This window comes from Apis dorsata, unplaced genomic scaffold (assembly GCF_000469605.1).
Source record: "Apis dorsata unplaced genomic scaffold, Apis dorsata 1.3 scaffold_323, whole genome shotgun sequence".
NCBI classification, from domain to species: domain Eukaryota; kingdom Metazoa; phylum Arthropoda; class Insecta; order Hymenoptera; family Apidae; genus Apis; species Apis dorsata.
The window spans coordinates 90,677-107,427 of NW_006263591.1; the positions used below are offsets into that span (position 1 = coordinate 90,677).

The 16,751-nt window shown below is 18.6% G+C and overlaps 1 protein-coding gene across 6 annotated transcripts in view; it reads right to left on the reverse strand.

Annotated features, from left to right (window-relative positions):
* LOC102680054 (RNA-binding protein 1-like) overlaps positions 1-16,751 on the reverse strand; it is a 45,664-nt gene that overhangs the window by 21,705 nt on the left and 7,208 nt on the right. The window contains exon 5 of one of the 6 annotated variants that reach the window (XM_031511446.1): positions 5,259-5,480. The exons of the other annotated variants lie outside the window; for them this stretch is intronic. Within the exon in view, the coding sequence (XP_031367306.1) occupies positions 5,405-5,480 (76 nt within the window). The 3' untranslated portion in view covers positions 5,259-5,404. Of the gene's footprint in view, positions 1-5,258; positions 5,481-16,751 lie in introns of those variants that run through there. 6 annotated transcript variants of the gene reach the window in all.

Consider the following 16,751-nt stretch of genomic DNA (forward strand, 5'->3'; position numbering starts at 1 on the left):
ACATATATTTTGTTTATCTGCATAAACATTACATATTTTCAAAGTTTTATAATTATATATATTACATTTTTTAAATTTTCAAATTGAGAATTCTTTCTTGTAAATCATGTCCATCATTTTTTTTGAAATGATTGAAAATATTACTTCTTTTGTTTTCTGGAATCAACTAATTTAATCGGTATGAATTGTATTTTTATCATAAATTGAATATAATAGCATACTTTAACAAATATATTTAATTAAATCAAGTTTTTTGAAATATTCTGATATGATTTTTTTGATTTTAAAATTTCAAGTTTAAATATTTCTTGAACGAAATAGAGATTCTTGCATTCTTTAATTCTCTGAAATGTTCCTATAGGAACTTCTTTCAAAATCATATCTCAATTTATTTTGGTTCTCTTAATGCATATTAATATTAATATTTTCTTAATATTATTATTTATGGCGAAAAATATTTAAAAGTTGAATAATATCAAAGATATTATTATTATTTTGATATTAATTCCTTTATGGATGAATACATAAAATCATATGATATTCAATTTTGTTTTTTTTTTTTTAAAGAAATTATATTTTTTAATATCAATTGATGCAATTCAACATTCTTTATAAAAAAACATTATGCTTAAAAATGCTTAATGTAGCATATAAAGAATGTCTAATATGTGAACATCATTAATAAGTTATAATAAGTAATAACTGGAGATTCTTAATTTCAAATATTTTCTTTGCAATAACTTTATATTATGACTCTATTAAAGATATTAACCATTTATAAAGCATAAATTCGTTTCAATATTGTATTTTTATAATATATATAAGTTTTCAACATGTATCAAAAAAAATGTTTAATGTAACAAATTTTTTTATTAACAAAAAATTATATCTAATTACATGTAATTTAGGAATAATAATTAAATTAATTAATATTTATAATCAAATTTATTTATCATTCAAAATGAATAGCAAAAAAAAAAAAGAATATAAAATGACAAAATTTTTCTAACGAATGAATGATAAATAATATATATATATATGTGTGTATGTGTGTGTGTGTGTAAAATAATAAAATAAATTATATTATATTACAATTATATATATTACAATACATTATATTATATTAAATTAAAAAACAATTCATTAAATAAATAGATAAAGTTAATCTCTCAAAAATCAAATCTTTTTGAAATATGCTCTAAATCATTTTTAAATAAATCTTTCCTTTACAGTATTTTGATATCTTTCCTTATCATTAAACTAACAAAAAATCTTGATAGATTTGCGCGTAGTAAACTTATTACAAATAAAAATTCACTGAAAAATAATTTCCATGAAGATGTACGATTCTCAGATGTACAATATATAATTTAATATAATAAAATATATATCGTATCTATTATTCTACTAAAAAAAATTCTTTCAACTTTTAAATTTGGAACTGTTATTAAGATTTATAATGCTAGATTTATAATTTAAATAATATTTGGAATTAAATATTTTTTAAAATATTTGTCTGGCTACAATGCAATATGACCCTGAATGTAAACCTATCCTTGATGAGAATTATGATAAACATGCGCAAATCAGTATTATAAATTTTTAAGCAACACTTTTAATTTAAAAAACTTTTCTTAATAATACTTTAGGGTGTCATCATTCAGAGAAATGATTCACAATATTATTGACTGTCATATGCCTCATAGATATTCCAAATTTATTATGAACTTTTTCTAGATAACTTTTTCTGATAATTAGTATTTTATACTTTTATATAAATTAATTAATATTTTATACTTTTATATAAATTTGAAGGATTTTAAATGATATGATTATATATTGTGAATCATTATAATAGAAAATAATATAAAAATAAGAGAAAATAATATAAGTATCGTGTTCATTAATACAATTAGCTTCTTTTCGTTATTAAGATGAGAAGATATTCATTTTTTTTTACTTATTCAATTTCGATCAGAAATTTCAATTTATGCATACATCTATTAATATTTTTTTTTTTGTAATCTATCTATTGTATCTATTCCTTTGCGATCACAAGCATAAAAAACAAAAATACTAAATATTAATATTAAAATGTAACAAAGCGGAAGAAAAATTCAATTCAATTCTCTTATGAGATTATAGCTGATTACAAAGTCCAAGTCCAAACTTCACGACAGTTGAAAGTCTATTGTCCTTAGATCAAATACGTTTTTGATGCATATTTTGATACAAAATCCAAATCTAGTCTCCAGTGACAAGCCTCATTAAAAAAGGATCTCTTTCATGTCGCTGCAAAAGGGACGTAAAAACGTGATTCATAAAATCGGTCTCCGTCAATAACTGTAGAATCCAAACTTTACATCGATTGGCATATCCTATCTTAATCAGGTGATTATCTACTATTTTCCTGGAAATATTAGTGGCATTCACTAGCTCTTGCACACTATATCATGGATTTTCAGCGAGCATGGCCTTGATAAAGTCCGTATTCGCCGTTGCTGGGCTGCACTGCAACCTTCATCTTTCAAGTCAAAATTGCCAGTTCTAAATCTCTTAAACCAATTGTAGCACCACTTCTATAAACAATACAAATCTCGTCTGCATTTATAATATCATTTACATTATTACCTTTTTTAAAGCAATAAAGCATAACATGCCGCAAATGCTTTTTTTGGCTATTCATATTAAACAATATAAAAAAAAACTTTTAGAAGAGACTGTGTCATTAATGAAACGTACTTTAAAAAAGCTCTGGGATGACTGAAACTAATGTAAATAGATAAACCTGCATGTTCATATAAAAATAACCAGTTAAAGTCATTCTTAATCTAATGCGAAAGAAACTTATGGGACATATATAATATAATCAATTTAATACGTAATCATTAATTTAGTATAAATCTGTCAAAAATTTTTAGTTTAAGAAAAGATACCAAAATACTAATGTTAAGGAAGAAAAAGATTTTAAGAGGAAAGACTTCGAAAAATTTAAATTGAATTTTCAATAAATGATTGATTTTATTTATCTTATTATCTTATCAATTGTTTTTTAATTTATTATAGATTGTATTTTTTTCTTCTTTTATTCCAAATATAACTTATTATTATTATTATATATTATTTATTGTATATTTGTTAAAAAAGTTTTACATTCATTTTTTTTTATATCATAATTTGATATTATTCATTTTGAATGAATAAATTCAATTTATTAGTCTTATATGAATAATTATAATTTATTAACAATTAATAATTTATTCATTATTCCTATATAAGATTCAATATAATTTTTTATTGATAAAAAATATTTCTTATATTTAACACATTTTCTTCATATATTATTCAATATATATTATTTGAATTTGAATTTTTCGTATTGAATCGTAGCCAAACTTTATGGCTCAACTAACTTATACGTTAATTAGCCGGTGTTTTTTGTTAATAACTCATAAGAAAAATTTTTGCAAAAAAAAAATGTTGCTTAAAATCATTTCAGAAATCTCCAGTGAATCAGTATTCCCACATTATTGGGACATCATGTATATTTCAATTTGAGTTTTGTAAAATTTCTTATAAAATATGAAACACAAAAAAAGCATTAATAGCCAAATATTACTTTATGTGTTTTTCTTCTCTCAAATAAATTTTAAAAAATTCAAATTAAAAATATTTCTTAAATTAATTATTTTTAGACATACATAGATTGATATGGAAATATATGAATAGATTTTTATGAAAAATATCGAATTGTATTATTGATATTAAAAATTTATAATGAATAATAATTATTAAAAAATATATAAAAATATAAAAATATATAAAAATATATTTTTATTTAAAAAAAAACAAAATTGATCAATTGACAAAACAATAATTCTAGCATAGATCTATCTCATATCTACGGAATGCAATGGCCGACATTGAAGCAAAAATAGTAGCTTTAGAACAGATAGTACACCTATTTACAATACACAATCGGACATCAACAAATACGTAAAAATATTATTAAATCCTGGACCGCAACATGAATATATAACAAGCTCACTTCATAAATCTATCGGAAAAGGAATCCAAAATTCAACTGAAAACAGCAAATTCCGAGAATCAGAATCGGACATAGCAAGTTCTCTCACCTACATCTACTCAACAAAAGAATCAATAATATGCGAAAAATATAATGAATTATCACCAATCACATCATTTTTAACTGCCCTAATTATAATAAAATTAGAAGGAAATTGGGTATCGTAATAGCCTCAATGAAGCCAATTCATCCACTGATCATCAAGACATCCTAGTGAGATTTTGCAGAGAACATCGAGATTTTCCAAATCGATGAAAAGAGTTTTTGTGCTTATTTTTTAGATCATTTATTAGATCATTTCTAGATTATTAAATCATTAGATTTCTTCTTGAGGATAATTTTAAAAAATAAATTCTATACTTTTAACAATTTTATACAATAACTTATTAACAATTTTAAAATTTTCGAAACAAAAAATATTAAATAAAAAATTTAAGAAATATGTATATTTCATAAGTAATTAAAAATATTGTTTCTTCATTAAGAAATAAATTATCATTATATTAGAGTTAAGGAACATCAATTCAAACATCATTTACTTTAATTTCTAAATAGTAAGTTTTATTAAAAATTATTTCGTTAATATTTAGTTAACTTAAGTTTAGGACATATGAAAATCAATATTTATTCAGAATTTGATATTCTATTTAATCGATTTACAATATAAAAAAATAGATCATTCTATTTGAAAAAAAATTAAGATGATTTTGAAATCTTCTAAATGCGTTCCATAAAAAAAGCATATATGCTTTATATCTTTTATGAGATATGGTCCTTGAAACATTAAATTCCATGTCTTACATTTCTTATAAATATCTATATTAAATATATTTAGTAATTATTCGAAGTGATTAAGCTAAGATACTTGTATAAGAGTAAATAAAATATATGATTAAATATAAAAATATTTATAAATGATTTTATTTAATAAATTTAAATGATAATATTTAATATAAATAAATAATATAAATAATTTTTATATAATAAAATTTAATACATAAATACAGGAATTTAATAAAAAAAATATCTAATAATGATATTACTAATAAATACATAACTTGCTATATAACTAATAAACAAATAGAAAATAATGCAAGTCGAAAAAATGAAAAACATATACTTCCAATTGACATGAAATTTAAAGAAAAAAAAAAAAAGACAAATTGGATCCTAAATTTAAAGAGTTAATTTTTATTATTATTAGTTATTATTAATTTTAGATATTATTCGACCAGGAAAAGTCAATAATAGACTCACTCTGGAACGCACGTATTAATTGATTTCCTAATTGCTCAATTGAAGATCCAAATTAGTTACCTATCCATCATCGGGCCCCTCGAATCGGTAGCTGGAAAACCCCACATAGTTGACTTGCTGTTGAAATCCTCCATCACATAATATTGAATGGGCGAAATATTAATAAAAAAACTTTCAATACTATATATTGAATTTTATCTATACAGATATAATTAATACAACTAATACTGTTTTCATTTGTTTTTATTTGTAATCATCGTCTGTATGAATGTATGAATAGCAATGATGTAATAGCAATAATAGCAATAAATAGCAATAATAGATTTAATATCTATAGGATATTGCACATAAAAAGTACACAACGTAATTATTCTAATATAACTGAAAAATATTTAATCCAAATTAAAACTAGTAAATTAAAAATAGTTTTCTTCTTTTATACGATATGTTTATAGTTCTGAGTGCTTGTTGCATAGTAAGCTAAATACGATATACTGAAATCTATTTTTAAATCACTAAAAGTAAAATGAATGAAAAAATATAATAACAATCAAAATATAATAATAGTTATTGTTGGTATGATGGAATTGGTAAAAATCTGTCTTAACCAATTCAATAATGTTAGATATTGATAAGTTTTTAAAACAAAATATTTACTTGAAAACAAAACATTGGAAATAAAAAATACTTTTTGAGTAATCAAACTTATAATAATTGATTTTATTTAAAACAACTTAGACTAGAATCGATATTGTTATTGTATCGTTGATTATATTGTTGATTATTTTATATTTGACGACGCAACCAATTATTTGAATCGAGGAAAGTTGGGCAAAAATTGAGCTCGCAATGACAATCTATAATGTGAGGACGATATATTGATAACATTTATATATGAGTAATATCTTGAAAACTAATAAATATCCAAAGTTAAAATTTTAGATTTTCTCGATTTCTTTTTTTTAAATTTCATCAATTGAAAGTATGCTTTTCAGAAATACAAACATAGCTAACTATAAAAAATAACAAGCAGCTTAAAATTTTTAAAAGGAAAATTCATATTCAAAAGTATTTTATAAATATAACAATATCCTATATATAAAAAATTTAAAAAAATGAAAGATATCAATTACTATATATATATATACTTATATATAACTATATATACTATATATAGTTTAAATTTAATTTGCTATTGAATTTATATATTTATATATGTATAATTTTATTTATATAAGAAATAATAAATATGTAATAACTAATATATATATAATATTTTTAGAAAATCAATTCTAGAAGTTAAAATAACCACAAAAATTAATATTAAGATATTAATTGAGATTTTATTAAATTGATTAATGTTTATTTTTTAAGGTATTTTATAATAAATTAATTTTTATTATAAAATCTCATTATTAAAAACAAGAACATATAAATATATCTATAATTTATTTGATTAATTAATTTTCCTTCATTATATTCAATTTTGAAATATGATATAAATAATTTCATTTTGAGTAATTATTTTCTTTATATGTAATCGACAATTGATTTTATTTAATTTTTGATTTATTGGTAAGATCTTTTATTTTATTATAGTATTGAATTCTATCTATATTATATATATCTATGATTATGTATGTATCAATATACGATCACAGTTATCAATATGTATATATTGTATGTATATATTGATTATTGATATATAATGATTTATGATCAGATTTTTGCAAGCATAAAGTATGTTTTTTTACCTCTTTATTCTGATTATGAAAACATTAATGTTGTTTGTTAAAAATGCATTAAAAGAATATATTAGTGCAAGTGAGAAAAATATTATTTTTAAATATTTATAAAGAAGAAATGATATAATGATAGTGATATAAATATAATGCAATAAGTATTTTACGAATGTATTTTAATAAAAAATATTTTAATAAAAATATTATTTAATTTTGTGATATTATTGATTAATTTATTACATATGAAAAGAATATTAAAAAGAATATAATTTCTAAAGAGAACAATAAAAAATATAAAAAATTTATTAAAAAGTATATGATTTCATGATAAGTATTATTAAACGAATAATTCATTAATTTTTTCATCGAACTACTGACAAAAAAAAAATTATAAAAATTGTAAATATTGATTTTATACTATTTAATTTAAAAAAAATTAATCAATTTTAAATTTATTTCGAACAATTAAACAATAAAGACGGAATTCTCATTTAGAGAAGTTATTTACAGCAATTAAAATTGAGGGAGATCTGTTAAATTGTTCTTTTTATTATTTAGATGAAATTTGCAAAACAAAAAAACTCAATATGGAAGAATTTAATCGTAATATTAATATCTATTAATATAATATTAATTATATAGAGATAGAATACTAGATAGAATTCAATGTGAATGTTGAATATTTTTTGCAAATAATTTGAAAATTAAAGTCGATTGTCGTACATACTGGAATATTAGTTGTAAAAAATTAAAAGCTATTTTTTAACTGAAATTACTTATCTTTCATTTTTTATGATTACTTTTTTTTTACTTTTTATGATTAGGATATATATTTGTAACTTTGTGATAATAAAATAATTAATGAAATTCACTTTTTAATTATATTTATAATTAAATTATTAAAAATAAAAGATGCTTATTTTTGAAATTATATAAAATTTAATAATATTATAAAATATAATTATTTAACAAATAACAGTAAACAAAATAATTAATAACTCTAAGTTTATTATGATTATATCTAATCAATAAAAATATTTATAATAAAATAACTTTCTCTGATTTTCCTAATGATTTATTCGTTTATTCGTTTAATTCTTTTGGACATTATTTTTTTATATATTATCTTTTGGACAATATTATTTTTATACATAATATTATTTTAAATATATCCGCACAAAAAAAATTAATTAAAAACTAAAATTAAAAATTTTTCTTTTATGATCAATAGACTTGTTTCGAATATCTTTGTTTTTAAATCAAATTATATTCAGAAATTTCTAAAAAAAATATACAATAAAAATATAATTAAAAAATATTATTTAAATATTTAAATTCTATTAAACTTTTTTAAAATTAAAAAAAATAGAAAATATTTAATAATGTATAATTCTAAAAATATAATAAAATATAAATAATAAAATGAAATTTGGTACAAGTTAAATATATATTTTGTATATTTAATTTTCATTATCATAAATTAGTTAAATTAAAAAAAATAAAATTGCTAAATTGTTAAATTAAAAATAATAAATTGTTTTTAATTATTTAGATTTATTTTGTTAAATCCGTAAATCTGTTTTAATAATTAATAAATATGAAAAAAATCACATCATATTATAATCCAAATATTCAATTAACTATATATTTTTTTTTAATTTTGAAGATATTTGAAAAAATAGAACTTCTTATAATATTGCATTATACACAAATTATATTTAAATAAAAAATTTATTTAAATTGATATCTTTTATACAAAATATTTTAAAATTTTTCAAAAAGTTCTAAAAAGAAAATGTGTAATCGACAAATTCACCACTTCTTATATTTAAATTTTATAATTTTTACGTTCGTTATATTATTTTGATTTGATAAGAAAAACTGTTCATTTATTATATTATTCATAACATCGCATAATATAATATAATAATATATAATATAATATAATATAATAATATATAATATAATATAACATAATATAATAAATTCGAAACGATGAAAAAAACATGGAAAAAAATCAATTTCTCAAATTTGCCTCAAAAAGTCTCAAAAAGTCAATAAAATTTAAAAAATATATTCATAATTATTCGAAATAAATATTAGTATAAAAATAAATTGTTAAAGCTAATTCAGAACTTTTTGAGATTGCTTTGAAAATATTAAAAAAATACATGAATTACAAAATTATGTAAGTTTTCTAAAATTATCGAATTTTGCACCATTATTTGATTTTATTGATAAAAATTTAGTTAAAACAAGTTTCATAATGTTAAAGAATTTTCAAATGTACTTTTATACGCAAAAATTATGAGAACATATTTGTTTTAATCTCTCAAAAAATAATTTTTTTTAAAATATCTCTTTTTTATTTTTAGCATTTAGCAATATTTAAAAAATACCAATCATAAAAAGTCACAATAAATTTTGCATAAGAATATTTATTATATTAAAGACAATATAAATATTTGTTGCCAATACTTGCCTATTTGAAAGTTATAATAATTAATATGTAATGAATAACTGTCTCTTATGATTACATATATTTGAGAATTTAAAACCATATACTTGCGGATTTCATATTATTAATTATTTAATTAATTAATTACAAAATTATAATTTTTATATTTTAAGTTAAATAAAATTATAACTTTTATATTATAAGTTAAATAATTAGAATATTAGAAAGAAATATAATAATTTTAATTAATTAATAAATTTTATTTTTAAAATTATTTAATTAATTATAAATAGATGTATAAAAATGGTTATCAAAATCGAAATCTATGAATGAAAAAAAAGCCTAAACTGTTTTTTTCATAATAAATAATCTATAAATAATTGTGCTATGACTTTTTCCACATTTTGACTGTTTCAAATTACTATGCATTATTTTCTCCTATGTTGTTTATTTATTTGATTCTTACATACATCATAAGTTAAAGTGATAATTATTCAACCAGTACAATTAAAATGAAAAATATAGATTCATTGATTAATTCTACATATTCTCACTTGGGGATTCAACTTTAATTGATATAAACAACTAGTACTTTAAATATATTTTTTATAAAAAGTATTTACTTGGCATCTATTATATAAATATACTATATGCATCAGAGTAAAAAACATTGAATATAAATAAGAAAAGAACATCCATGAGCTAATTCATTATGTTACTGACTTGTTCATATATTTTTCATTAAAATAGCAAGATGAATGTAATCTAATAATTTAAAAATAATTATTATCATCTTTTAGTATTATAATTATTAATAATATATTAATATTATTTTATGTATTATATATTATTTATGTATTAAAAAATGTTTGTATGTACTAAAAAAACATTAAAAAATTTTCTTTTTTCTAACGATATTCGATATATTTATAATGACATTATATTTATATTTCATCATAAAAAATTGTATATTTAAAATATAAAAAATTGTGTATTCTGAATTCATAGATTTTAAATTGTAATGTAATTTTTCATTAGAAGATCTTCTCAAACAAACAAAACTATAAAATAATTTTAAATTGTATATAATTTAATAAATAGTTTAATAAACTGCCAATATTTTTGCATATGATCTTTTGTATTTGTTTTGACTTTTAAAAATATCACACAAGTTTATTAACATTTTATATAATAGAAAATTTGAAAAAAGAATAAGAGATAAATTATAATAATAATAATAAGGTATAATTAACATTGATTAATATTTAAATTTAGATTGTTTATCTTAATTATTATTATAAATAATATACATACATAAATTTTATTCATTTTATTCTATAAAAAAATTTTTTAAATTTTTTTCTATAAAAATATACATATTCTTTGATATTATATTATATTATATTATATTATATATTACATAATATATATTTGATACATATCATATGATATAGTTTCAGAATAGTTTATTTAAAATTAAAATAATATGAATATAATTTTCATTGATCCGATTGCTATATAAAATCGAAATCGATATATAAGACTAACTTTATAATTTTTCGTAAATAAATCTTAACCAACATTTTTACATACTAAATTTCATGTTTATTTAGATATTTAAAATCAACTCTTTATAATTTATAAAAATTATCTTTAAATATATTAATAACCTGTATTCAGTTACAAAAATTTCATATTGATTTGAATCCTATAATGTAATAATAATAATTAAATATAACTAAATATAAATAATTTTGTATTAAGATAATATTCTATATATAAATAAAAATGCAAAAACTTCTTAAACAGACAAGTCAGAAATGATTTGTTCTTAAAAGTTTTATGAAAATATATAGAGATAATTATTTATTTTTTAAGAATAGAGAAAAATAACATTTCTGATAATTATTAATAGCAATGAATATTGCGATATTATAGTTCAAAAAACATGAATTTCGATTATTTTTATTTACTTTAAAAACTATGATGATCATATATTAATATTAATATTAATTAATCCTATAAAATATTAAATATCTGATTATTAAATTAAATCCTCTTTTTCTTCAATTTCACTAAAAATTTATATATATATTAAATATATATTCCATAAAATTAATAAAAATCAATATAAGAACAATTATAAAACTTAAAATAAAATTAATATATGCAAGAATATATGCATATATTAATATTCTAAAATGCAATACTTAAAACATTCATACTTAGAAGGAGGTTTTCAATATAATATATGTAATATATTGTATACATTTTATATATATATTGTATGTATAGTAAAAAATATATCTATTCCACAAATAAAATGTATCAAATACTTACAAAAACCTACATTTAAACAGACTAAATTGAAAACAAAAAATTCAAAATATAGAAATATTTCATTTATTGATTATCAAATAAATACTCCAAATTCGATATATAAAACAAATTCCTATATAAAATAATTATTCATAATATGGCATCTATATTTGACATCCAGTTTACTATATACTATATCACATAAAAGTCAAATAATTAAGAAAATAGGACGCATATAATTAATTTATCTTAGATAAATAACCTATTCTAATATGTTCGAAATGATGATATGATGAAAGATTTAAAAGAAAGCTCGTTACTCCAAAAACTACAATGAGAAACTACAATTAAAAAATCACATGAATCTAGTTTTACATTTTGAATAATCTTGAATCAATTCCTAAAAGATTAAAGAGAAATCACATTAGATCTTGATATATATATATATATATAGAAATAGATATATATAAAATAATAAAAATTAATTAAATGCTAATTATGAAATTAACAAAAAAGCTACATGATGTATTAACAAAATTAATTATATATATCACGAAATAATTTCTACGAATTCAATTGAATTAAAGAAAGAAAATAAGTATGAGACAACAAAAAGATATCAAATATCAAATATCAAACATCAAAGGGATATATATCAAAATAATTAACGATTAATACCAAATTTCTTCAGCAAATTCATACCGAAATTCATGAAAATCCTATTTCTAAAAATTGGTGTTGATAACGATGTATTTATATGTGAAAATACAGTCACTTAAATGAACAAACTATATTTATTTATTATCTTGTTTTTTGACAAATTGCAAATATAAAAGAATATATAAAAAAAAAATATTGAGAAAAAATATGTTGAATATAACAAATTCTTTATTGAAAAAAATTATATCGAATAATATTATAACATAATATATAATTATTAATTATTTATGAAATTAATTAATATACAATAATATATAATAATATATAATTAATAACTATTTTCAGACAAACAGCTATTTTATTCAATATCAATAATGATAATATAAAACAATAATTATAAAATTTATCTAAAAAATAAATGATAAATAATACATATTTCGAATAAAAAAATAAATGCTTATATTAAATAAAAAAAATAATTCAGCGAGTAAGTAATAAAGATAAAATTAAATAAAATTATTCATCCAAAAATTCAATTTAAGTTTTAAAATGTGTCAGCTTTTTTTAGATATTTTTTCTGAACACTGACAATATTCTAATATTTTTCTTTAGCATTAAACTAATTGACAAATTTGCACATAACACCAAACTGATTATACATAAAATATCATAATTTTTAAAAAATAATACATGTAAAGACAATATATTATAAGAACAATGTATGTAGTATGTATTTATTATTCAATTCTGTACATTATCAACATTTGATTATTAGTTCATCAACAATTGATCATTTATAATCTTTGAAGACAATTGAATCTAATTTTTTTTAATCTTCCACATTGTTACACTTAAAACATGTGTTTAAATCTTTGTATTTGAATATTAATGAATGTATGGATGACTAAAATCTATGACCCAAATTGAATAAAAAAAAAATGAAAAAATATTTTATTTTGATAATGAACAATATATTATATTAATGAATGTGATATACATAATTATACGAAATTGTTATCGCTCATAATAACTCACATAACATATAACATATAATATGTGATCATATCCGATAATTAAAGCATGACGAAATTTTTATAAATTCTAGATGCATACCAAAACTGATTAATATCCATGGAAATGGGTATTTCTCTATAGTGAATTTGGGATATTCATGAAACAATTATACCACGAATCAGTTTCCATATTTCTAAAATAAAAATCTAAAATAAGTTTCTCAAAAACTTAAATTAATTGAAACTTAAGTTAAGAGTGATGCATAAAATATTAAGGATCTATGTTTAACATAAATCTCATTAAAAATAAATAATGATGCCGTAACTGAAGAATATCATTCCTGGATACAGGGTCATTACATTTCATACTAAAAAAAAAAGTAAAAAAAATATTGAATAATATTTAATAAAATCTTAAAAAAATATTTAATTTTAAATGTAAATACTATCATTAAAAATATCATTATTCTTTTGTAACATTTTTCCTTCGTTTTATCTTTAAGAAAATGCTCAATAATAAAAAAAGATTTCCATATAAAGAAATCTTCCTCGAATAGATAAGTCATGAACATAAGTCTAAAATTATATTAAAAAAAAGTTTTAATTTCGATTATAATATCATATTATTAAATAATTTTACTATTTATTTTACTGCTTAGTATTTTCTGTCAATCAACATTTACAAGAGATTTAATATAATTCAACTAATAAATTTTTAGCTTTCTATCGTTTATATGTTTCAATCAATATCAAATCTTTTAATTTCCATATTGAATATATGTATATTGATTTATTCAATTGGTTATCAAATTGAAAACTCAAAGATTTACAATACAGTGTTATCGAAATATGCAAATGATTAAAAAAAATTATTTATAATTTATCAATTGAATTATATTAAATTACATTTATATTAAATCCATTAATGTAGTATATTTCATAATAGATGATAAAAATATTTTTTAAAAATAGTAATCAATTTTACTTATGTTCTAAATTTTTACTTAATTATAAGTCAACATCTAAATAAATTTATTTTATAACTAAAAACTGAATTATATTATTATATTATTTATTTTATAAGATTGACTTCATTACCTAAAAAACAAAAATTAAATAAAAATTAAATATATTTAATTCATATTCCATTTTTATATTCAATTTATATTCATTTTTTCATATTGAATTATTAATCAATTATTCGTTAGAGATATAAAAAAATAATTTAGCATAATTAAAATACATACTAAATAAAATTTATCTTATTAATTAAAAATTATAAATAATAATTATAAATTAAATAAATTAATTAGAATTTCATAAGGAAAAATTAAATTAAAAAATATTTATGAAATAAAAAATTAAGATCATTTTAATATTTTTTTAATAAAATTGTTTAAAGTTAAAGTAAATTCAAAGTAAATAATCATGAAATTTATGACTTGTCTATTCAAGAAGCGTTTCTTCGAAAAGCGTTTCTTCCCTATTATTGTAGATATTAATTATTAAATCTAAAATATTAACTTATTAAGTCTAAAATAAAGGATTAAAAATGAAAATAATGCGAAGACATTATGAAAACATTTAAAAAATATTTAGAATTAAATATTTTTTTAAAATATTTCAGTTTGACTGAAATGCAATATGATCCTGAACTCAAGAATGATAACTCTTAAAGCAGTTTCAATGGCAATTAAAATCATCTTATTCTTCATTCCTATTCTTTGAAATTTATGACAAATTCGCGCAAATTAAAGTTGGAATATTACATATTTTTGTATATTCATTCTAAATCTGGTTCGAAATTCTCCTTAGGCTTGGAAGTTATTTTCAGGAAATTGATTTGCGGTGTCTTTGGCTACAATATATTTCATATATCTCTCAAATACTATACGAGGAATTTTTGTGGATATCAATCTTTTGCACTTTGTTAAAATTTCATTTTGTTTTAATATAATTGAACAGACATGATTATATATGTATATTGTCATTATATACAATGATTTGTATTATTGATTTGTAATAGATAGTAATAGATAATAATAATAATATGATATGAAATGATAATAATAATAGATAGTAATCTTATCATGTATATTACACTTAATACAATTTATTCATCATTAAGATGAGAAAACATATTTCATCTTTTTATTCATCTAAATTCGGCTATCACTCATTCGGCTACAGACTTCAATCCATTCATGCATACATTAATATTTCATTACCTACTCAGTTTCGCAGTTACGAACATTTAAACACAAATATTTAATATTAAAGCATAATAATGCAAAAAAAAAATAAAAAAAAAAATTTAATAAATTCAATTATCTTAACAAGTCAGCTAATCAATGTTAGTGATCGGGAAAAGTAGAAATTGAAGTAGAAATTGGTAAATACATTGATTCAATGATACATTATTTTCATGTATGTAATTTTTCAACATTTTATCTATAATTAGTTTAGTGTTACGCATAAATTTGTCGAAAATTAGTTTAATATTTAAGAAAAGACAATCAGAATACTATCAGAATTTTTTTAGAAAAAATATCTAAGAAGAGATGATACAATATAACATTTCAAAACTCGAGTTGAATTTTCAGTGAGTAACTAACTTTATCTACTTAATTAATTTTATTTAGAATTTTTTTTTTTATAGTAAGTTTTATAATCATTTTTTTATAATGTATTTTACTGATTTTGAATAGCAATTTAAATTCAATTTATTCGTCCTATGCGAATAATAATTAATTAATTTATAATTACTCATCATTGTTCATAAATAAGATATAATTCAATATAATTTATTTAATATTTAATTATTTTCTATATATATTTTCTTTATATATTCTATATATATTTTATATATTCTATAATTTATTTAATATTTAATTATTTTCTTCAAAAAATACTTGATTGTTCGAGTTTAGCTAATAATCGTTTTTTTATAATGTATTTTATACGCATGGCTAAAGTCGCGGCTTTATTAAATTTCATTTATTTAAAAAGAATTAATGAAAAAAAAAGTTGCTTAAAATTATCTCAGAAATCATCAATTAATCGATATTTTCTTTTCTTAAGATATGTATATGTATATGTATAAATACATATATATTATATTACATATCTATAAATATATACTGCTGAAAAGAAGATATGGCTAAAAAGAATCCTTCGCTAAAATCGCCTATTTCCATTTTAAATTATATTTTTTT